This window comes from Balaenoptera physalus (genome assembly GCF_965194825.1).
Source record: "Balaenoptera physalus genome assembly, chromosome: 9".
Lineage (NCBI taxonomy): Eukaryota > Metazoa > Chordata > Mammalia > Artiodactyla > Balaenopteridae > Balaenoptera > Balaenoptera physalus.
Window position 1 is genome coordinate 49,074,132 of NC_138888.1, and position 23,234 is coordinate 49,097,365.

Below are 23,234 nucleotides of genomic sequence, written 5' to 3' on the forward strand. Positions count from 1 at the left end.
TGAAAGATGTTTAATCCATTTTTTTTTAAATTCATTCCACCTAAACCCAAATATGACTCTGAATAGTTTCTTTCTTGAAGTCTCATTCTTGGCACACCAGGGTCACCACTCTCTCAGACCCTTGGTTCCTGGATAGTTTGGATGAACACAATGGACTGTGAATTGTTAAGACAGTGCCCATCTGTGAAGGAGGTAGACTGCCTCTACTCTGGTCAAGATGGCTCGGGAGGTCTCAGCCATGGTCCACGGCATGACCGCCTGACTAACGCTTTAGTAGAGTACTTTGAAGATACACGGTGATAGAAAGGTCTCCGAAGATGTGGACTCCTGGTTGTGATTAATGCTCTTCAGAGGCATCATGTGTTTCTATGTTTGCATTTGTTTAAAAAAAGCTGGGGGGGGGGATATGCTCTTTTAAACTTACTCCTGGATTTATCTGGTGATAAAATCACCTATCAGCTAAGTGTATATGCAAATAGAGAGGTGTGGGTTATGGAGTCTGCAGTCATTAGTTGAATTGCATGAATTTGGAAAAGTAGCCCAAAATGAACAAATGCACCCAACAAAAGGCTAGTTCAATAAGGTTAAATTTTAGAAGTTTAAGATAGACTTCATCTTAAAATAGAAAGGGATAATTTCAGAAAGTATTATTTAAATCACTAGGATTCCTGGGTAATTTTATAACTTTACTTAATGACCCTGGCTATAATGCTAATAAGCCAGATATTTTGTAAATTATCATAATTGGTTCTATTTCTTCTTGAACACAGAAAGATGTGTAGACTGTTGTTTTACTGAAATTTTAATTTGTTTAAGGTAGATCTAATTTTTGAGAGAAATTAGAGCACTATTAGTTCTTATTCAGCTTAATTTTGCCCTTAATTCTAAAGTGAAAAAAGATTGATCCTTCCATGAAAATTCTACCTTCTTCTACCCTCTCCTCACTAAGATTCCCTCAGACTAGTGGTGCTGGCTAGAGGACCCTTTTACCAAAAACCATCTGTCCTCCTTTCTCCTCTAGTCTTCGTAAGTCACACCATAGTGAGTGTCTTTTCTATTAATTCTAAGAGTTATCTAATTGCCAACTCTCTCCCTAGTATCACATAAAATTCAAAAAAATTTTTATCTGAATGAAGATTAAAAATTGTTAGGATTGGGGAATTCCCTGTCAGTCCACTGGTTAGGACTCCGAGCTTCCACTGAAGGGGGCATGGGTTCGATCCCTGGTTGGGGAACTAAGATCCCGCATGCTGCGGGGCGCGTCCAAAATTTTAAAAAAAAAGCCAATTGTTAGGATTAGGCCCAGAAAAGTTTTCCTTCCACTGCTGTCGCTTTCACATACTTCTGAGATTGTCTACCCCGATTTTTTACCCCTTTCTTAAGAATAAGACTATTTCAGAGTTTGGGGATGTTGGTGATTAACATTATTTTAAACATGTTCAGTCCTGTCTTATGATTTTAGTGTTCAGGAAGAAAAGGACCACACCCCTTTAGGATAGGTAAGAAAGTACAAAGCCTGAGTGGTCTGGATTAAGGCAGCTGGCATGGCAGAGAGAAAACTTTTGTGGACTGAGAGTTGGAAGGCCTAGGCATAGCAGGAAGAAAAAAGTCTTTGGAGTCAAATTATGAGCTCTACTCCTTACTGAGTCTAAGATCTTGGGCATCAGTTTCTTAGTTTCAAACCAATACTGCACACTGGTTCACAATAGTGGCAGTACCACTCCCTTGGGGGTGTTTCGGAAATCTATGGAGGCTATTTTTATCTTTCTGATATAGTTGTGCCCAAACATTACCTTTTTTCCAATTATTTTTTTTTATTTTAACAACATTTATATCACATAACATTTACCATTTAAACCAGTTTTGAGTGTATACAGTCACTGGCATTAAGTATTCACCTTCTTGTGCAACCATCACCACCATCCATCTCCAGAACTTTTTCATTTTCTCAAACTGAAACTCTGTACCCATTAAATAATAACCCCCCATTTTCCCCCCTTCTCCAAGTCCCTGGCAGCCCCCATTCTACTTTCGTCTCTATGAATTCGACTCCTCTAGGTATCTCATCTAAGTGGAATCATAGACTTTGTATCTGGCTTATTTCATTTAGCACAATGTCTTCAAGGTTCTTCTATGTTGTCACATGTATCCCAAGCATTACCTTTTAAAATATGCATTATTTTATTCAAGAATTACTTTTTATTTCTCCTTATGTGACAAGTGGGGCATTACTGATTTTTTAAAAAATTATGTATATAGGTAGGTTTCATGACCTAGGAATTTTGTTTCAGGAGAGAAAAGGAGGCACTGGGTCTGACACACTGCTCTAGATGTGTGACAGGGTGGCTGTGAAGGTGAACGTGATACAGAACTTATAAAGCACCTCACAAGGAAGAGGTAGGACGGGAACCCTAGGACTGGGCAATCCCTACTCCAGGATCCAAGGCAGCCCCGAGAGCTGAAGAACAGGAGCCAGGAGACACTGGCAGGGAATTGTGAGAAGTCCCTGAGACAGCTCCCGAGGAGAAAGAAACATAAAAGGAAAAAATGTATTCACAGAAGCAGATACAGTTAAGTAGGAACAGGGATACCAGATGTATGTTGAGGCTATTATAATGCTTCATAAATTAAATAATCAACATATGGCAACATTTTAAATTGCACAGATGTGTACATGGGTCAAGAGCGTGGGTCATCTGTTAGGCTACTCATTGGGCTGTGGTCACCTAGGCATCCCATTCTCCTGGAAGCAGCTTGGGAGATGGTACAAGGCCTAAGAGGTGTTGTTTCACTTCAGCAGGGCTGACTATGTACCTCGAGCCACCCATTTCCGTATCTTTAAATTACTCCACATTGACACTAGTCTAGATAAGCATACTTTTACTTCTATTATTTAACCTTTAAACCACACCCTGTCACTAACTATTTGTATGTGGTCAGAGAAAGTCTCAAAACCAACTAACTCCTCTCCCTATAAAATGGAGATAAAACTGTTCTCACCTCCAGGGGTTGTATATTGAAGATCAAAGAAAAAAGAATTTGAAGAACATAAAGTACTATTAGAATGAAAAGTAGTCACGAGTAGGGAAATTAGTAGACATCATATTCCAGCAATTCAACCAACCTATAGCTCAGCCTCAAACTGGTCAAAAAGTATTTGTGTGCCAGGCACATGTACGGTGCTGGGGATGGAGCAACGGAGAGGAGGCTCTGTCCCTACCCTTGTCTAATCTACCTTAGCTGGTTCTTCTTTATCATTTCCTGAGGCGTTAGGACACTCCCCACACAAAACTCCCCAATGTATTTTGTAGATAAATCCACAGTTTTCACCAGCCTTTCCCATACTTACATTGAATACATTATACAGGATAAGGGCCTAACAAAAATACACTACTGCTGCTTTTCAACTTAAGTTAAAATTAGATATTCTTAAATGTTTGTGGATTTCGTTCTCCCCCACAAATTTTAAATCTTTTAGCAGTTTGGGGCCTACATTCTAGGGATAATTTTCATGCCTGAATAAACCATGCATCACTTCTAAAAACTACTGTTGAATTATTTGTAAATACTTATTTTTGGCTAAATAAATATAATTTGGAACACATGGCAAGCTTACTCTACCTTATTAAAAGCAGCAGCTCTGTTTTAGTTTATTTGTAAATAATCAGTTTTCTAGATTTCTTATGTATTAGTTACATAATGTCTTCCTATCATGTTCCTATGCTAGTGTATTACAATTCGAAAGAAAAAAATTCCAAAAAAAAAAAAAAAAAACCCGGCTAGCTTTTTTTTTGATGAAAATGTTCTGTAGATATTTAACGTCGCCATTAATTAGTCACACACAAGTGGCCAGAGAAGTAAAGATCCTTATTCATCTCAAGTAGGAGAATGCTGGTGAATACTGCCTAAGGCACAAAACTGATAAATGGGCAAATTTTCACTAACCTGAGTAGTCAAATTTCAGCAGATGTTGAGATCTGCAGGGAAATAAATGCAAGGTTAGAAAAGCAAGAAAAGCATAGACACCATTGAAAAAATCTGAAAAAAAAGTGGGGATAAAGTGATGGAGAGAGGATGTCTACTCACTCCTGTAATAATCACATGAGAACTGAGAAACTGTAGTGTATTATCAGAAGTTGTAAGTCGTGAATGAAGTATCTGGAGAAAAAGCAACGCTTGGGTCCTATGCAAGAATTTTAAGTTTCTAACATGCAGATTTGAATATATCAGATAAAAATAAGTTGAATTTAAAAATTCATCAACTATTGGCTGGCCTTAAAGATGGAAACTAGAGAAATTCCATGTCATAGGCTTCCTGAGGGCAATAGGAAGCTGTATCATTTCTGTATCTTCCAAATACCTAATGCTGCCCTTCATCGAGAGAAGGAACCTCCTGGCACCTCCTCGCACCTCCTCAAAGAGGCTGTCCCTGACTTTACAAACTAAGGTTACGTCCCACCATCACCTTCCATCTCATTTTATTTTCTTCAAAGAAAATATCACTATATGAAAACTACCTTGTTTATTTATGTGCTTACTTATTTATTGAGCTCCGTGAGAGCAGAGATCACGTCTCTTCTCACCACTGCATCCCCACACCTAGAGGCACCCAACAGGTGCTCAGTGAATACTTGTCAGATATTCACTTGAATGCTTGAATCTGCTCAACCTGAATCTGTACAACTGAGTTGTAATTAGAGGAAGTCACATACGTTCAAGAAAATACAACAGTGACAGAATGGAATAACCCATTCTAATTCTATTCTAATAACATCCCTGCCACTGACTGCGCAACTTTGAGCAAAATAAAACCTCTCTGATGGTCAAGGTTCTTATCTATTAGTGGGAGAAACCAGTATTAGCACTGCTTTCCTCATAAAAGGCTGCTGTGAGAGTTGATTCAAAAAATATACGTGTGAAGGAAATACCTTTATGTTCTTTCTGGAAGTTCATTGGGATGGGAATGAATGAATGAATGAAATGAAAATAAGTGAACAAGCAAAACATTTCCAGACCACATAATAGGGAAAAAATGTTGGAGTTGTGCGTGTGTATATAATCAGCACACAGGGAATCTTAATGGTTAATTCTGATATTTAAATTAATACACTATACAAAGAAATATTCTTGTGTCAAAGAAAGTTTATAAGCCTATTTTTGAATGAAAAATAGAAGAACAAAAATTACTTAAATTAGAAAATCTTGGTGAAAAAGCAATGTGATTACTTTTTATTCTGCAAACTACCAGAGCATTCTGCATAGCTAATAAGTGTTAAAGTAACAATAATCAGAATAATAAACCAAATCAAGAACAAAAAGAAGGGAGGGAGGGAGGGAGGGAGGAAATAATGAAACTTTAGCCCCTAGTATTTAGCCTCTAGTGTTTAGTGTCCAGGCTAAAAACAAAATTAAAATATCAACTCTGCCTCTTTTATTTCGTTGTAGTGCCAAGAAGACTGAGATAGGGCAACTCGTCAGATTATACAACTCCATTGGAAATCATTTTAAAAAATGTTTCCAAAACTCTGCAATCATCATTCCAGGGCTGAGGACATGTAATGGGCACCAGGCCTTTTCTCCTGTCAGAACCTTACAACGAACAGAGATCAACACAACAGGAGAGGTCAGCTCAGCAGCCCAGTCCTGGCCCAATATACAGTCGCCTTCGGTTTACGTGGATTGTGCTGTGAATCCTGCATTCTCAGGGCTCTGCCACACAATAACCATCACCCTGAGCTCTAAATATATCCATGAAGGAAAGACGACAAAGCCAGTACGACTGTTACTGGCAGCTTTGAAGAACTAGACTGTGTCAAAATGGGAAAGCAACCTCCCGATTGGGAAATGAACCCTCTAAATTGACTAGAGTTATGTAAGGTGAGACACCTTCATTCCTCTAATGATTCAGTTTCTACTACATACACATTTACACTTTAGGCTACGATAAGCTTCCATTCATTTTCCACGGATATTCTGACATGTTACACCAAGGTTCTGCCACTTTTATGACTATGTAACTTTTGGCAAGCAACTTAACCTTTCTGTGTCTTAGTCCCTCTACCAGACTTAAAAAAAAAGAAAAGTGCAATTAAATGACCTGTACAATCCCTTCAACACCTAAATTACTGTCCTACTTTTTTTTGCAGGCATTTAAATATCTTACTTCAAAACCACACTCTTAAGAAGACCAGGCTCAAGCCCCAGCTGCACCAGGCACCGGCCTTGCAACCCTAAGCAAGTTGTCTTAACAACCCCAAGTCCGGTTCCTTTCCTGCTGAATGGAAACCGATCCTGCCCATCTCACAGGGTGGCCCTGAGGCTCAAGTGAGAGAGAATATTTGTGGGAGCTCCTTATAAACTAAATGTTAATTAAACACGTGGGAAATAAAAAATACTATATGTGTTTAAAAGAAACTTATAGTTTAAAACAAACCCTTGCATGGCTGTGAGGATTGGGCATACAGAATCTTAAACCGTGCTCTGAAGACTGAATGCTACAGTTGTTCTGGTCATGTTACTCTGAGAATAAATCAGTTGAATTTGACATGGATGCAGACACAGCTGGATTACATAACTGCACACCAGTTGTCCATGTTTGCAATTTTGCCTCCAAATGGTAGGCACTACCTACCATTAAATGAGCTTTTCTCCAATTTGTTACGAAGGAATATAAACTTTCTGATTACAAGTGAGCTGCCAACAAGTAGAGGGGTGAAGAAAACTAGGTATAGATAATGGGGCTAGAAAGTGGGGAAAGCAAAGGGGAAAATGGAAAGTGGCAGGGCATCTGGGAGCTAATACATAAGAGATGTGCAGCCCTCAAACTTTCTTTGGATCTAAAGACTCTTCCCTACAGTATGAATACATAAAGTGGCCTTTTCTCCTGGTGCTCTGTAATCCTTGGAGTTAGTGTCTGTGAGGGCTTTTCCAAAGAGGTGTGTCAGAACTTAGAGATAAGGTTAAACCAGCAGAAATATACTCTCAATGGATCAGACAATTCTTTCCCCTCACCAGAGCCACCTGGTAAATGTGGGGTAAAAGCCAGTGACCAGGTATAGCCTCACAAAGGAAGATTCTTCAAATTAAGATTTCTATTTCTATTAATCCTCTATCATAACAATTTATTTTCTAGTTGATATAAAAATCATGATAGAACCCTTATCAGCTAAATTTAGGTTCCTCAAACTTGAACAAACTTTAATTTGATATTAATACAATGAGTTGAGGGATAAGCAAATATCCATATTAGTTAAATTTTGAGATTATTCAAAAGTATATTATATTTTGACAGATAAAACACGAGACAGTTAAAAACAAAAGACCTGGTGAAATTTACACATTAACGAGACAGAAGGACAGATACAGAGAACAAACTAGTGGTTACCAGTGGGGAGAGGAAAGGGGGGAGGGGCAAAATAGAGGGTAGGACATGAAGAGGTGCAAACTATTATGTATAAAATAATTAAGCTACTAGGATATATTGTATAGCACAGAGAATATAGCCAATATCTTATAATAACTTTAAATGGAGTATAACCTATAAAAATATTGAATCACTATGCTGTACACCTGAAACTAATATAATATTGTAAATCAACTATACTTCATTTTAAAAAGAAGAAAAACATTACAGATACAGCTGGGGGGAAAAAAAACAAAAGAGAAGGAACAGCTTTTCCAAGGCTTTTAGGGCCTTCTCAGGACACTTAATGATCCATCAGTGGCCTCAGAGAGTTTATATATAACTCTAAAATTCAAGCAATTTGCTTTTTTCCATTTTCCTATAATAGTACTTATGTTATTAATCAAATATAAGATAGCTCTTGCTATAAATTTATACATTTGTCCATTTTCTCTTCTGCTATGCTTACTGTTAATTGTAGGAAACAAAATTGAACATAAAACTATATATATTCCACGTTCTGCTTGTCACAGGCTGTGAAAAGCAGTTCAGTTTTCTCATATTCACAACGTACTAAAGACCAAAAGAGGAGACGTGGGGTCTGGAAGGAAGGTTAGGTGGTATCCCATCAGCCCCATTAGCCTGCTTCCTCAGGAGTCCTCTCCGTGGTTGGGCAGCATCCTCTGAGCGCCGGGATGGTCCAACCCTGCCTCTGTGCTTCGTTCTGAGACAAGAGAGGGAAACTTGCAAGGCAAAGAAAACTCTGGTCCAGGCCCAGTGTGGCTGACAGTAGGCGGCACTCCACCTCTGAGGTGATCCGATGAAGGAACAGCAGACTATTTTATGAAAAGAACATGAGACTTAGAGTCCGAGATCTATGTTCAAATCCCAGCTCTGAGCAAACTCAGTGAGTGACCTCGACTGAGCATAGCTTAACTTAGCAGAGTTGTTTCCTTAGCTCCAAGTATATAGTTATTTATTACACTTATTACACTCATCCTTGTGATGGTTACCTGAGATTTTGTGGAGATGCTTGGCACATGACAGATTCTTGACAAATGTTACCTGAATCCCCCTCTGAGGAAGCCACAAAAGAGATGAAAGCATGTCTGCTGTTCCTATTTGCATGGCTCAGTGCCCTGAGCTCTGGCTTGGTATAATATTCCTGCTGTCACCACAACATGGCCAGAGGTGACCTGGCCAGTGAGGTCTAACAGCTACATTCCAGTACTGACCCACAGAGCATTTGGCATTAAATCAAAGCCATAAAATATCTCCTGAGGTACTACAAGTCCCATTTATTGGCTTATTTGCCTCAAAATTTCATTTCTAGTTTAAAAACACAACTTGTTAGGACTTGCCTGGTGGCACAGTGGTTAAGACTCTGCGCTCCCAATGCAGGGGGCCCAGGTTCGATCCCTCGTCCAGGAACTAGATCCCACACGCAGGCCACAACTAAGAGCCCACATGCCACAAATAGTTGTGGCCGGCAAGCCACAACTAAGGAGTCCACGTGCTGCAACTAAGACCCAATGCAACCAAATAAATATTTTTAAAAATTAAAAAATAAAAACACAACTTTTTGTTCCCAATTACAGCTGGACTTGTGTCCACTTAAGTGCCCTGTCAGCAGGCAAATGATGGTGCCTTCAATCAGTCTCAGAAAAGTGGGATCTTCCCTACCAGATCAGAGTTTCTTTTGAGAACAATTACTATCTGCCACAAAACTGACACACTTATAACTTACGGAGTTTTTTCAAAATGGGCCAATAAACACATATGTTGCAGATTTCAACGCATGAGTCAGTCATCTTCTCTCCGATAGAGAACTATGTGGGTCAGAGCTTAAAAACCAAAACTTGACTGCCATATGTTATGGAGTCAGAGAACACAGGTGCAGCTTTTCAAGGCGAGTAGTGGTGGACAGATGTGAAAGCAATAAAAACTAAGTCATCATTCTCGTACTGAGGATGGAACATTGCCGCTGAGAAGAGTTGCATCATCGCTGTCATTTGTAGGCATTTATCAGTCATCCGGCTGACGTGGCCCTGTGGTCAGTGCTCTACCAAAGCAATGCAGACTTGTGGTCAGGCTCTGGTCCTGCATCCTCATCCTGTTCTCACACACACCACCCAAGGCTCTGCAAGATTTTCAGTTGCTACGCAGTAGAGCAGACACCAGTTGTCTAGCTTTCCCTGTTAACGGGGATAGCCATTCATTCCTTCCATACACTTACACAATAGTGACAGAGACACAGAAATTTCTTCCATTTATAAAGTTTCAATTTCAACATGCATATAAAGCTATGGGTCAAAAGCAAAACACATCAACTCTTTTCCCCATCAACAGATAGCATTAGTGTTACTTAGTCTTAGGTTTGCTGAATTTGAGCTTATTGATTAAGTGTTGAATGGATATGAATACCATCATGTCCTATAGGCATAACATGTGAAAAACATCATTCTGGTATCAAAGTAGAGAATTTTAAAGATCAAAATGGAGAGAAAATGAATACTCCTTATATGATGTCACTTTAGACTTATCCATAAGATAGTCATTCAACAAATATTTGAGCACTCACTGTACGTTAGGCACTGTGGTAGATGCTTGGGTTCATTCACTGAACAAGACAGAGAAGGACCCTTAGCCTCGTGAAGTTTACATTCTAGCAGAGGTATACACACAGAGAGCAAACAATAATCATCACAAGTAAATTATGTAACATGTTAGAAGGTATGGGGACTTCCCTGGTGGTCCAGTGGTTAAGAATCCGCCTTCCAATGCAGGGGACGCGGGTTCGATCCCTGGTCGGGGAACTAAGATCCCACATGCCTCGGGGCAACTAAGCCCATGTGCTGCAACTACTGAGCCCATGCACTCTGGAGCCCACACACCACAACTAGAGAGAAGCCTTCAAGGTGCAACGAAGAGCCTGCTAACTGCAAAGAAAGATCCCACATGCCACAACGAAGATCCCACATGCCACAACTAAGACCCAATGCAGCCAAATAAATAAATAAATATATTCAAAAGAAAAAAAAAGAAGGTATGAAGCGCTATGGAAAAAGAAATAGCAGTGTGAGGGGGTTTGGGAGTATGTGGAAGGGAGAGGGAAGAAGGGGGTTTTAACCAGGTGGTCAGGGTGAGCCTCACTAAAAGCTGAATAGCAAAGAGAGCAGAGTGGCGATAGCAGAGTGAGTGAGGGGGACCGGGCCAGATGAGATCAGAGATAGGAGGGGACAGACCATGGAGGACCTTGTAGGCCACTATAAGGACATTAGTTTTTACTCTCAGAGCAATGGGGAGCCACCCAAAGATTTCGAGCAGAGTGACTTGTGTGTTGAAAGAACACCTGTGGCTTCTGTGTAGAGTACAGACTACACAGACTAGTACAGACTACAGGGGGCAGGGAAGGATACATTTTGAAAGGAGAACCACCAGGATTTCTGGCCTGGATCAGGAGTGTGGTATGGAAGAAACAGGAGCCAAGGATGACTCCAAGGTTTGGGGCCTGATGGAACTGCCATCTCCTGAGATAAGGATGGCTGAGGGCAGAGCAGGTTTTGGGGACAGGGGTAAAATCAGGACTTCAGGGCTGGACATGTTAAATCTGAAACATCTAACAATCATCCAAGTGGAGATATTAAGTAAGCAGATAGCTATAAGAGTCTAGTGAAGAATTCAAAAGAGGCCCGAGCTAAATATAAATTTTGAGCCACTGGCATATATATGATATCTGAACGTAGGAAATTAGATGAAACCATCATTTGGAATGAGTAGAGAAAAAGATCAAGGGGTAAGCCCTAGGACTGATATTCAGGGTCAGGGTGAAAAATAAGGAACCAGAAAAGAAACTAAGAAGGAGTGATAGATAGGTATGAGGAAAACTAAGAGCATGTTATGTTTCTGGAAGCTAATAAAGAAAAACTGGATATGGAGGAGCCATAAAAACTTCAATCCTGGGCTTCCCTTGTGGAGCAGTGGTTAAGAATCCGCCTGCCAATGCAGGAGACACAGGTTCCAGCCCTGGTCCAGGAAGATCCCACATGCCGCAGAGCAACTAAGCCCCTGTGCCATAACTACTGAGCCTGCGTGCCACAACTACTGAAGCCCGCACGCCTAGAGCTCATGCTCTGCAACAAGAGAAGCCACTGCAGTGAGAAGCCCGCGCACTGCATCGAAGAGTAGCCCCCACTCGCTGCAACTAGAGAAAGCCCGTGCGCAGCAATGAAGACCCAATGCAGCCAAAAATAAAATAAATAAGTGAATGAATAAATAGATAAATTTTAAAAAAAAAACTTCAATCCAAGCAACCGACAAGGGATTGATCTCCAAAATATATAAACAGCTCATGCAGCTCAATATCAAAAAAACAAACAACCCAATCAAAAAATGAGCAGAAGATCTAAATAGTCATTTCTCCAAAGAAGACATACAGATGGCCAAGAGGCACATGAAAAGCTGCTCAACATCATTAATTACTAGAGAAATGCAAATCAAAACTACAATGAGGTATCACCCCACACCAGTCAGAATGGCCATCACCATTATGGCCAGCATCACAATAAATGCTGGAAAGGGTGTGGAGAGAAGGGAACCCTCTCTACACTGTTGGTGGGACTGTAACTGGTGCAGCCACTACAGAGAACAGTATGCAGGTTCCTTAAAAAACTAAAAATAGAGCTACCATACAACCCAGCAATCCCACTCCTGGGCATATATCTGGAGAAAATCGTAATTGAAAAGATACATGTACCCTCAATGTTCACTGCAGCACTATTCACAATAGCCAGGACATGGAAGCAATCTAAATGTCCATCAACAGAGGAATGGATAAAGAAGATATGGTACAAATATACAACGGAATATTACTCAGCCATAAAAAAAGAATGAAATAATGCCATTTGCAGCAATATGGATGGACCTAGAGATTGTCATACTGAGTGAAGTTAAGTCAGACATAGAAAGACAAATATCATATGACATCGCTTATATGTGGAATTTTTTTAATGGTACAAATGAACCTATTTACAAAACAGAAATAGAGTCACAGATGTAGAAAACAAACTTATGGTTACCAAAGGAAAGGGTGGAGGGATAAACTGAGAGATTGGCATTGACGTATACACACCACTATATATAAAATAGATAACTAATGAGAACCTACTGTATAGCACAGGGAACTCTACTCAATACTCTGTAATGACCTATATGGGAAAAGAATCTGAAAAAGAGTAGATTAAAAAAAAAAAAAAAAAGGTAGATATATGTATTGTAATGTATAACTGATTCACTTTGCTGTATTGCAGAAACTAACACAACATTGTAAATCAGCTATACTCCAATTAAAAAAAATATCCAGAAAACCAAAACAAAACAATTCTCAGGCAAAATGGGCAATTCACAACAACTAAAGCAGCTGTTACTGGGAATGGCTATTTAGAAAGTTATGTCTCACCTAAATTGATCTATAAGATTTGTACACTTACTCTATTTCTTTAATTTTGTATCTATGAGATGATGGATGTTTACTAAACTTGTTGTGATAATCATTTCATGATGTATGTAAGTCAAATCATTATGCTGTACACCTTAAACTTATACCGTGCTGTATGTCAACTATATCTCAATAACAGTGGAAGAAAAAACAGATCCATACCCTTACAATAGAGATTACAAGTAGGTAGGCCTAAAAGAGATCACTGACCCCTTCCATGAAGCAATATGATTCTTCATTTTTAAAAGTCAACTACTAAAAGAAAACTTCCAACCTTGCTCTGAGAAAAAGAATGTCACAAAGCACACATATTTTCTCTCAGATCATCATGTATAATGTAATAAATAAGTAAAGATCTTAGGATTTTTAACATAACCATGAGAGCACTTCACTGTATTTCAGAATCTTCAAAGGAGGCCTAGATAGATAAATTAGTTCCCTAGTTAATTAAGGATCCAGTTTCAACAACAAATCTCAGGCTTAAGGACCGACTCCAATCCTATGAAGCTTGTACTAACCACTTTTGCAAATGGACACCATCTCTCTCCTTTGACTCTTCCACAGCCTCACTAAAACCAGCAATTCACAATCACGTTGTCCGAAATTTAAATAACTCTCATTTTTATACCAGAACTGAATAGATGCTTTACAGACATTTTCTCTCATCCTACAACAACTCTGCAAAATTGGGTTTATCCCTATTTTATAGATGTAGAAACTGATGCTTAGAGTGTGTTATCCAAGGTTACACAATGAGTAAGGGACAAAACCAGCATTTAAACCCAGATCTGTTTTACTTCAGAGCCTTCACTTTTACCCACTATGCAGTACTACCTCTTGCATGCAAGTATTACACTAATAATTACCAGCTGCTGTGTCCTGTGACCCTGGGCAAGTTTCTAAACTTCTCAGTGCCTCATTCTTCTCATCCATGAAGTGAGGATAAGACATTACAGGTACTGCATCGTGGTGAAGATTATATAAGACAATGTATGTAAAAGTCCTTTATAAACTATAACTGTTTATATTATTACACGTACTAGATTTTATGCTCCTTCAGAACAGGTTCTTATGCCTTACATGCATATTCCCTTCAACACCCAGTAAAGGGTTTAACATGAATTGAACATCTACTAGTCTTTGGAAAAATTTGAGACACCTTTTCCCCCTCTGAGGAGGAAAGTAAGTGGTGTCCCATTGCATGAAGGCTGGGATTAAGTATCCGTAATCCAAACCTTAAATTACAACATAGTGACAAACTCAGTGTACCCATCAAACATGAGATTTAAACAGCCTGCATGACATTTAACTGTCTGGTGTTTCCTTTCCAACGTGGCTTTAGTGCCATAACAGTTCAAAAGGGAGAAAATCCCAAATGAAAAATATCAACACATTTTGTAAGAAAACATGCCCGGAAGGAGGGAGAGCAGAATAAGGCCTGGTTTGTTATCCGAGTTAACAGAGACCTCATTGTTTTGTGTACTATCTGATTTACAGCCTCCTGATGACAGTAGTAACTATAACACCGTCTAACTCATTACTCACTGTGAAATTTCATTTACTTTAAGAAAAAGACCAACAACATATTTATTAAATTTCCTTAGGCATACTCACATCCCCCTCAGTGAGATGGACATATCCAAGGACGGGAGTCAATATGCCCCAGACTAAGACTGTGCTAGATTTGCTACCAAGTAAGCACAGCAGAAGGGAACCAGCCCCTGCTCTGCTGATATGTGATTCTTGGGAAGCCACTTAACATCTCTGTTAATGAGGGATCTGTTTTCCACTCTGTAAAACATGAGCTAATATTATTTTGCCTACCTCACAAGTTTACTGTGAAGGTCAAATGAAATAATATATGTGAAATTAATTTATAAATTGTATTACCAGAAATAACTAGACAATCACCTACCACTTGTCCTTTAGTAAATGTCACATACTAGCAAAGCTGACGTACTAATTTCTCTGAGTGTGTTCACCTTATAGTAACAAAGAGAATTTTTAAAAAAATCTACTCGGGGGACTTCCTTGGTGGTCCCAGTGGTTAAGACTCCACACTTCCACTGCAGGGGGCGCAGATTTGATCCCTGGTCTGGGAACTAAGATCCCACATGCTGTGCAGCGTGGCCAAAAAATTAAATTAAATTAAAAAAATGAAAAGAACTATAAAATAAGAAAATAAAAATCTACTCAGGAATTCCCTGGGGGTCCAGTGGTTAGGACTCCAGGCTTTCACTGCCAAGGGCCTGGGTTCAATCCCTGCTTGGGGAACTAAGATCCCGCAAGCCTCAGGGCGTGGCCAAAAAAAAAAAAGAAAAAACAGCAGGCATTTAAAAAAAATGAAAAATAAAAAATCTACTTGTCTCTGAGAAGGACAAAACAAACACTTTCTTATCTACAGAGCTATGGAAGAGGTAACTGGTAAAGTTGATCTTTCCACAATGGATCTATATATTTTTTTTAAAAATATCTTCAAATGGTTCAGCTATGCCTTCCTAAAAGTGTGAAAATGGATTATCAGATCAAGATGTAGCCTGAGACTTCATATGTGACAAGCGTCACATACTAGGTCATTTTACCTAGTATCTCAGTCTCTGCAAAATGCCATGTGGCTCAGAGTACTAAAACTAGTCCTCTCCTTGTCTCCCCACTGGTCATCCCAGCTGCTTTCTCAGTACCTATGGCAAAAAGAAAATAAGGAGAATTGAGAATTCAAAATTATCTTAGATACAGGACATGCCTACCACCCCTCTTTGGGTTTCCTTGACCTAATTCCTTTCTGAACTAAGCATAGGAACCCACAAAGGACTGATGATGTAGTTTACTAGCTGACCCCTTGACCCCAGTAATTCTCTGAACTATATTGCCAACTTGCACCAGAACTTTAACTAAAGAAAAATTGCACAAATGTCCAAAAGTAGACTGAAAGCTAGAAAGGCTTCAAGTCACACACACAGTATACACACAAAAGAAAAACTTATCCCACTACCATTTTTGTTTATCATTTATCAACTATGTTGAACTGTACATACATTTTCAGTCATAACAGTAAGAAAAAAGGAAGAAACATAATAATAAGCACTTTTGAGGAAATTCTGCCAGGGGCAAATACTTTAGACACTGCTTACTCTTAATTCATTATAAAGAGGCCAAAATTTGCCTTTGCAATATAAACAAACAATATAAAGTGCTTGAGGCTGGCCGCTCTCGCCTTCTGAGATGGCCCACACTCTGTGGAATGTGTTTCTCTCTAAATAAATCCATTTCTTACCTATCAAACAAAAATAATAATAATAATGATAATAAAGTGCTTGAGCACTTGAAATCCTAATTTCCTACGAAACCCTTGCTCTCTCCCATCATCTGGAACTTGCTAACATTTCTCAAATAATCCTCTGAGTAGAATTTCCATTTTCTCAGAAGTGTCCCACAAGTAGACAAAATGTTTCTTTGTGTCAAGGCCGTTGGCTTTTACTATTTACTTAATTTTTGTACCCTTCTGTTGAAAAATAATTTATTGATGTTGACAGAATCATTGCACCATCTTTGTCCCTGATTATGATTTGTAAGCCACTTGAAGAAAAAGTGACCTATCAAATTTTTTGTATTGATGACATTTGTTCCAACATTTTAGTCTTTTTTTTTTTTTTTTTAAAGAACCTGTTGTTTGTGTAGGTTTGGCGATTTTTAAAAATACCAAAGCACACCATGAAACATATTATCTGTTTAATGATCTGATGGATGTGATGACCTTGTCTTAGGAGACCTTGAATTTCAAGAGCCCCTGAATTACAAACAAGATAATATTTAAGGCCAACTTCAACCTGATCTCTATTGCTCTTCTAAGAAGTTTTTCTGTATGAAATAATATCCGTTACCAGCAAAGCCAGAGAAGTATACTTACCAAGTGAACATAAGGCACAAAGTATCCAAAAAGTGCAAGTGGTATTCCAACTGCCCACACTGCATATGCTGTCACCTTGAAGATGGCAAAATTGAAAATTTTTTTTGGAGGACTGAACTTTCTCCTGGAAAAGAGGGAGAATCTGTTGCCTCCTTTGGTTCCACTGTCTTTATCTTTGGCACTGGAAGCAAGAGGTCGGTAAGTAAAGCCAGCCAGAAAGAGAACAAACATGAAGATGCAGAGGACCCTCAGGGTATAAAAGAGGCCCACGCTGTCAGTCAGTACCCTTAAAAGGAAAGGCAGCAAAATTGTGAAGATACTGCTGCCAGCGGTGACAATGCCATTCACCAGTCCAAGGCGTTTCTTGAAATAGTGTCCCAAAATGACCAATGAAGGCTGGTAGGCAAAGGAGCAGCCACAGGCAAATATGATTCCATAGGTCAGGTACAGAGGCTCGATGGAGCTGTGTAAAGACGAAAAAGATGGAAAGCAGCTTTCATTATTTTTATCATGTGCTTGGTAGAATAAAACCTTACTGTAAAACTGGGTTTCAGTTAATCAAAATATTTTCTACAAATAAAAATTAACCAAAAACAGAGGTGAAAAACTTAGTAAGTCAAGAATACAACGCTGAAATATTTTAATTTAAATGTGAACGTATAATAAAAAATGCCTTGAGTATGTGAAAAAATGACCGTTAAGGTCATCAGTGATTTGATTCCTCCTTCTCTTTCTATGGATTTCAGGCAAACCATGCAACATTGGGTAAAAACTGTTGTGTTCTCCGCAACTCAGAAATAAAGGACAGTGCCAGGAAGGGCCTCAGTAAAACTGACAATGATTAAAATAAAAAATAAAAAAAAACTAGTCTTGATAAAAGTTTTTAAAAAGTATAATTTAACTATGAAAGCTCACTTTTTTAATGGAGTTTTCCCAGGCACTTACTAAGCAATCTACTCAAAGAAAAGGCTGTATCTGATATTTTCTCCACAAGGTTATGTCACAAACGTTTGCACAGGGGAGCAGTTCTGTTGCATTTTGCTGGCCTAAGGGCTGCAGACCAACCTTCGCCCTGTACTGCACTGTTCTTGGTATTGTGCAAGATAAGGAGAAATCATATTCTGATTGCAGGAATACTAAATGAAGTGTGTTCACTAGTGATCCCACTTTGTAAGCTTTAGGGCCGTGTATGTCTCAAAAAAACAATAAAGGATTAAGAATTCTTTATTTTAACCAAATAACTTAATTATACACTTCTTATGAATGTAAATGAACATAGGGAATTCCCTGGCGGCCCAGTGGTTACGACTCTTCGTTCTCACTGCCGAAGGCCTGAGTTCCATCTCTGGTCAGGGAACTAAGATCCCACAAGCCTCACGGTGGGGCAAAAAAAAAAAGAAAAAGAAAAAGAGAGGGCTGAAGCAAGATGAGGCTGCAGATGGAAGGAAGTAAAAAAAACAAAACAAAACAGTAAAGGAACATACAGCATTACATACTTTGAAACAATTAAGGTAAGGAGTGAAAGAAAACTCAAGTTTTTTTTCTTTTGAAAAGTTCAATTCAAAAGGCTGTTTATCAGTAGTAAAGGCAAGCTATTTATTAGAAACTAAGATAGATAAAGTTGGTTAATAATTAAATTTTGGACAATAATTCTAGCCTAGCAATATGCTGAGGTAATCACAAGGAATTCTAGAATCTGATAAAATTAAGGCAGGTTGGCGATCCTCTCTCCCTGAGATGCCCTTTCCCCCTCTATGAATTCACAGTTAGAACCATCTTCAAATCAGGCTCAAGAGCCACTCCCAGACTCTCCCAGATTAACCTTACCTCACTCTGATCACCCTTTATTGAAATTCCACTCTTTATTCGATAAACATATATTTAACAGCTACTATGTTCCAGATACTCGGTGAAAAAAATATTTAAAATGTGGTTATGCCCTACTTCTAGTCTGCTTAGTGAAACAAGACATCTACCCCAAATAATAAGAATATAGAACAAAATATAAATAATACTTCATTCATTCTGCATCAGTTTTTCCACTTAAGTAGTTTTCCAGGTAACTGCAACTTCTTAAGGTGCTAATTTATTTTTATTTAACATTTTTAAAGGAAAAATCTAAATCTAAATACATTTCTCTGCCTTCTTCAAAGTGTATATTAAAAATAGTATTGACAGCAAAGTATCATCATGAACACCAATATCTATACAATTATACCACATTATTATAAAGCTGTCAGTTGGAAAACCAGAGAGCCACTGACATAAATCACAGACATTCTTTTGCACAACATTTAAATAGAGAGTGCTGGGTAAGATTAACTTTGTATCTCTCCCACAGAGTAAAGCACATAAGCTTTGTAATGGCATTTTCACTGCTGCTGGAACCTTTTTTACTTCTAAATTTTCACCTTAGTAACAGATGGTTCAAACTATTGAAGTATGACAACTGAATATGTACAGTGTAAATCAGTAAGATATCAAGTATGTGTGGAAAAAGGATTCAAAGAAGACACACTGATGCAACCTGGGGTTGCTAGAGAAGGCTTTCCTAAAAAGGCAGAACTTGAACTAGAGGAAAAGAGGGCTGGTCCACTGTTCGACACTTGGAATTTACACTACATCTCCCCCTTGCGCCTATGTATTGTTCTGAAAGTTTGGTAGCTTTTGATCAGTGGGGGGTTAAATAATGAAACTGAATAGAAAACATGACAACATTACATATAGTAAGGTAAAGATGGCTTCAAGACATTTTGTTTTAGTTAGGGGTGGGGATGGGGGAGGGAAAAAGAAAGAACTAGGTCACAAAGTAAAATACATTTCATAATTTTTATTTCTCAATGGTCAAAAATGTTTGAGAAACACTGCTTGCTGTAAGCAGGTTTGTGTATATGTGTTTTGTCTACCAAATTAGGTAATAAGTTACATCGATTTTCTATCTCTTAGTTTCTCTCTTCACCAAAGCCTGAGTATTAATACTTCAGCAAGCACTAAGATCACTGACAATGGTTACCTGGAAGCTTCCAGACCAAGTGGGTATCTGACAAGGTGGTTATCATACAATGCTGTATTACTGATAAAGAAGAACTAAAAGTAAATGATCTCACAGAACTACCTAAGCAGAATCTTATTCCAAACAAAACTGGTTTTTGTTTCTTTAAAAAAAAACTTTGGAAAAAAAAAAACAAACCACAAAGGCACTTTAAAGGTGGAATATTTATTTTCTAACAAAAAATTAAAATAATTGTTTAGAATCCAAATAAAATATCTAAGTTAGGTGAAAGAAAGAGGCTTACTTTAGAGTTCAGGAAGGGGTATGTGTGGGAAGAATGGGGGTAAAATTAGCAAACCAAGGATTCTGTTGACTAAAGCCTGAATATTTAAAAATAAACAGGGCGGGAGTTCCCTGGCGGTCCAGTGGTTAGGATGCCATGCTTCCACTGCAGAGGGCCTGGGTTTGATCTCTGGTTGGGGAACTAAGATCCTATATGTTGCGTGGTTCGACCAAAATAAATAAACAAATAAATAAATAAAGATTACAGGAACAAAAAAATAAAACAGAAAATAAAAATAAACAGGGTAGGGGCTTCCCTGGTGACGCAGTGGATAAGAATCCACCTGCCAATGCAGGGGACACGGGTTCCAGCCCTGGTCCAGGAAGATCCCACATGCCGCGGAGCAACTAAGCGCATGTGCCACAACTACTGAGCCTGTGCTCCAGAGCCCATGAGCCATAACTACTGAGCCCGCATGCCACAACTACTGAAGCCCACGTGCCTAGAGCCCATACTCCGTAACAAGAGAAGCCACCGCAATGAGAAGCCCGCACACCGCAACGAGGAGTAGCCCCCACTCACCGCAACTAGAGAAAGCCCACAAGCAACAACGAAAACCCAAGCAGCCAAAAATAAAATAAATAAAATAAATTTTAAAAAAATAAATATGGCAAGCAACATAAGTTTGATTTTTTTTTTCCTAATAACCACGATAATGCTTTTCAACTAGAGCACGAAGATAGCTAGGGAAGAGAAAGGCACAGGATGAAAATAAACTACTGAAGTAGAGACACGATAAAAATCATCTTAAGGTTTTTCTTGTTAATCACCTCCTGTTAGCCAGACCTACCTATTAAACCAGTGTTTCACTAAGTGGGGATTATTCTGACAATGAAAGGGGATTTATGGGTAGAACTGGAGCTGGAGGGAGAGGTGTTTCTATGGTAATGTGCCCACCAGCTCTTTGCACTTAGTTCCTCTGCAGTGCACTACAGTTTTTAATAGACACAGGGAAAAGTGTGTTGATAGGAAGTTTTATTTTAAGCTGCATTTGACCACTTCATTTTGTCATGATCTTTTTAAATTTCAGCATTGTTCTTTTTTTAAAAAGAGTCCCAGGCAAGATAAACCCAAGGAGAAACACGCCGAGACACACAGTAATCAAGCTGACAAAAATTAAAGACAAAGAAAAATTATTGAAAGCAACAAGGGAAAAGTGACAAATAACATACAAGGGAACTCCCAGAAGGTTAACAGCTGATTTCTCAGCAGAAACTCTACAAGCCAGGAGGCAGTGGCATGATATATTTAAAGTGATAAAAGGGAAGAACCTACAACAAAGATTACTCTACCCAGAAAGGATGTCATTCAGATTCGATGGAGAAATCAAAAGCTTTACAGACAAGCAAAAGCTAAGAGAATTCAGCACCACCAAACCAGCTCTACAACAAACGCTAAAGGAACTTCTCAAAGTGGGAAACACAAGAGAAGGACCTACAAAAACAAACCCAAAACAATTAAGAAAATGGTAATAGGAACATGCATATCAATAATTACCTTAAATGTGAATGGATTAAATGTGTCCAACCAAAAGACATAAGCTCGCTGAATGGATACAAAAACAAGACCCATATATATGCTGTCTACAAGAGACCCACTTCAGACCTAGGGACACATTCAGACTGAAAGTGAGGGGATAGAAAAAGATATTCAATGCAAACGGAAATCGAAAAAAAGCTGGAGTAGCAATACTCATATCAGATAAAATAGACTTTAAAATAAAGAATGTTACAAGAGGCAAGGAAGGACACTACATAATGATCAAGGGATCTATCCAAGAAGAAGATATAACAATTGTAAATATTTATGCACCCAACATAGGAGCACCTCAATATATATGACAACTGTCATCAGCTATAAAAGAGGAAATCGACAGTAACACAATAATAGTGGGGGACTTTTAACACCTCACTTACACCAACAGACAGATCATCCAAACAGAAAATTAATAAGGAAACACAAGCTTTAAATGACACAATAGACCAGATAGATTTTATTGATATTTATAGGACATTCCATCCAAAATCAGCAGATTACACTATCTTCTCAAGTGCACACGTAACATTCTCCAGGATAGATCACATCTTGGGTCACAAATCAAGCCTCAGTAAATTTAAGAAAATTGAAATCATATCAAGCATCTTTTCTGACCACAACGTTATGAGATTAGAAATCAATTACAGGGAAAAAAAACGTAAAAAACACAAACACATGGAGGCTAAACAATACGTTACTAAATAACCAAGAGATCACTGAAGAAATCAAAGAGGAAATTAAAAACTACCTAGAGACAAATGACAATGAAAACACGATGATCCAAAACCTATGGGATGCAGCAAAAGCAGTTCTAAGAGGGAAGTTTATAGCAATACAAGCCTACCTCAAGAAACAAGAAAAATCTCAAATAAACAATCTAACCTTATACGTAAAAGAACTAGAGAAAGAGCAAACAAAATCCAAAGTTAGTAGAAGGAAAGAAATCATAAATATCAGAGCAGAAATAAATGAAATAGAAACAAAGAAAACAACAGCAAAGATCAATAAAACTAAAAGCTGGTTCTTTGAGAAGATAAAGAAAATTGATAAACCTTTAGCCAGACACACCAAGAAAAAGAGGGAGAGGACTCAAATCAATAGAATTAGAAATGAAATAGGAGAATTTAACAACAGACACCGCAGAAATACAAAGCATCCTAAGAGACTGCTACAAGCAACTCTGTGCCAATAAAATGGACAACCTGGAAGAAATGGACAAATTCTTAGAAAGGTTAAACCTTCCAAGACTGAAGCAAGAAGAAACAGAAGATATGAACAGACCACTCACAAGTAAGGAAATTGAAACTGTGATTAAAAATCTTCCAACAAACAAAAGTGCAGGACCAGATGGCTTCACCAGTAAATTCTAACAAACATTTAGAGAAGAGCTAACACCCATCCTCCTCAAACTCTTCCAAAATATTGCAGAGGAAGGAACACTCCCAAACTCATTCTATGAGGCCACCATCACCCTGATACCAAAACCAGACAAAGATACTACAAAAAAAGAAAATTACAGACTAATATCACTGATGAATATAGATGCAACAATTCTCA

The 23,234-nt window shown here is 38.4% G+C and overlaps 2 protein-coding genes and 1 long non-coding RNA gene across 5 annotated transcripts in view; 2 read left to right on the forward strand and 1 right to left on the reverse strand.

Moving 5' to 3' along the window:
* LOC309667158 (uncharacterized protein) overlaps positions 1–6,886 on the forward strand; it is a gene marked incomplete at its 5' end in the record, with an annotated part of 58,643 nt that extends 51,757 nt beyond the window's left edge. For all 3 annotated transcript variants that reach the window (XR_014267562.1, XM_082475485.1, XM_082475483.1), the window contains one exon: positions 6,147–6,886. Coding sequence is in view for 1 of the 3 variants with exons in the window: in XM_082475483.1 (XP_082331609.1) it covers positions 6,147–6,234 (88 nt within the window). The remainder of the gene's footprint in view (positions 1–6,146) is intronic.
* LOC309667195 overlaps positions 1–23,234 on the forward strand; it is a 190,334-nt gene that overhangs the window by 89,904 nt on the left and 77,196 nt on the right. The window lies entirely within an intron of this gene.
* SLC16A10 (solute carrier family 16 member 10) overlaps positions 1–23,234 on the reverse strand; it is a 138,004-nt gene that overhangs the window by 28,050 nt on the left and 86,720 nt on the right. Inside the window, 1 exon segment of the mRNA XM_082475299.1 lies at positions 16,807–17,269. Within this exon segment, the coding sequence (XP_082331425.1) occupies positions 16,807–17,269 (463 nt within the window).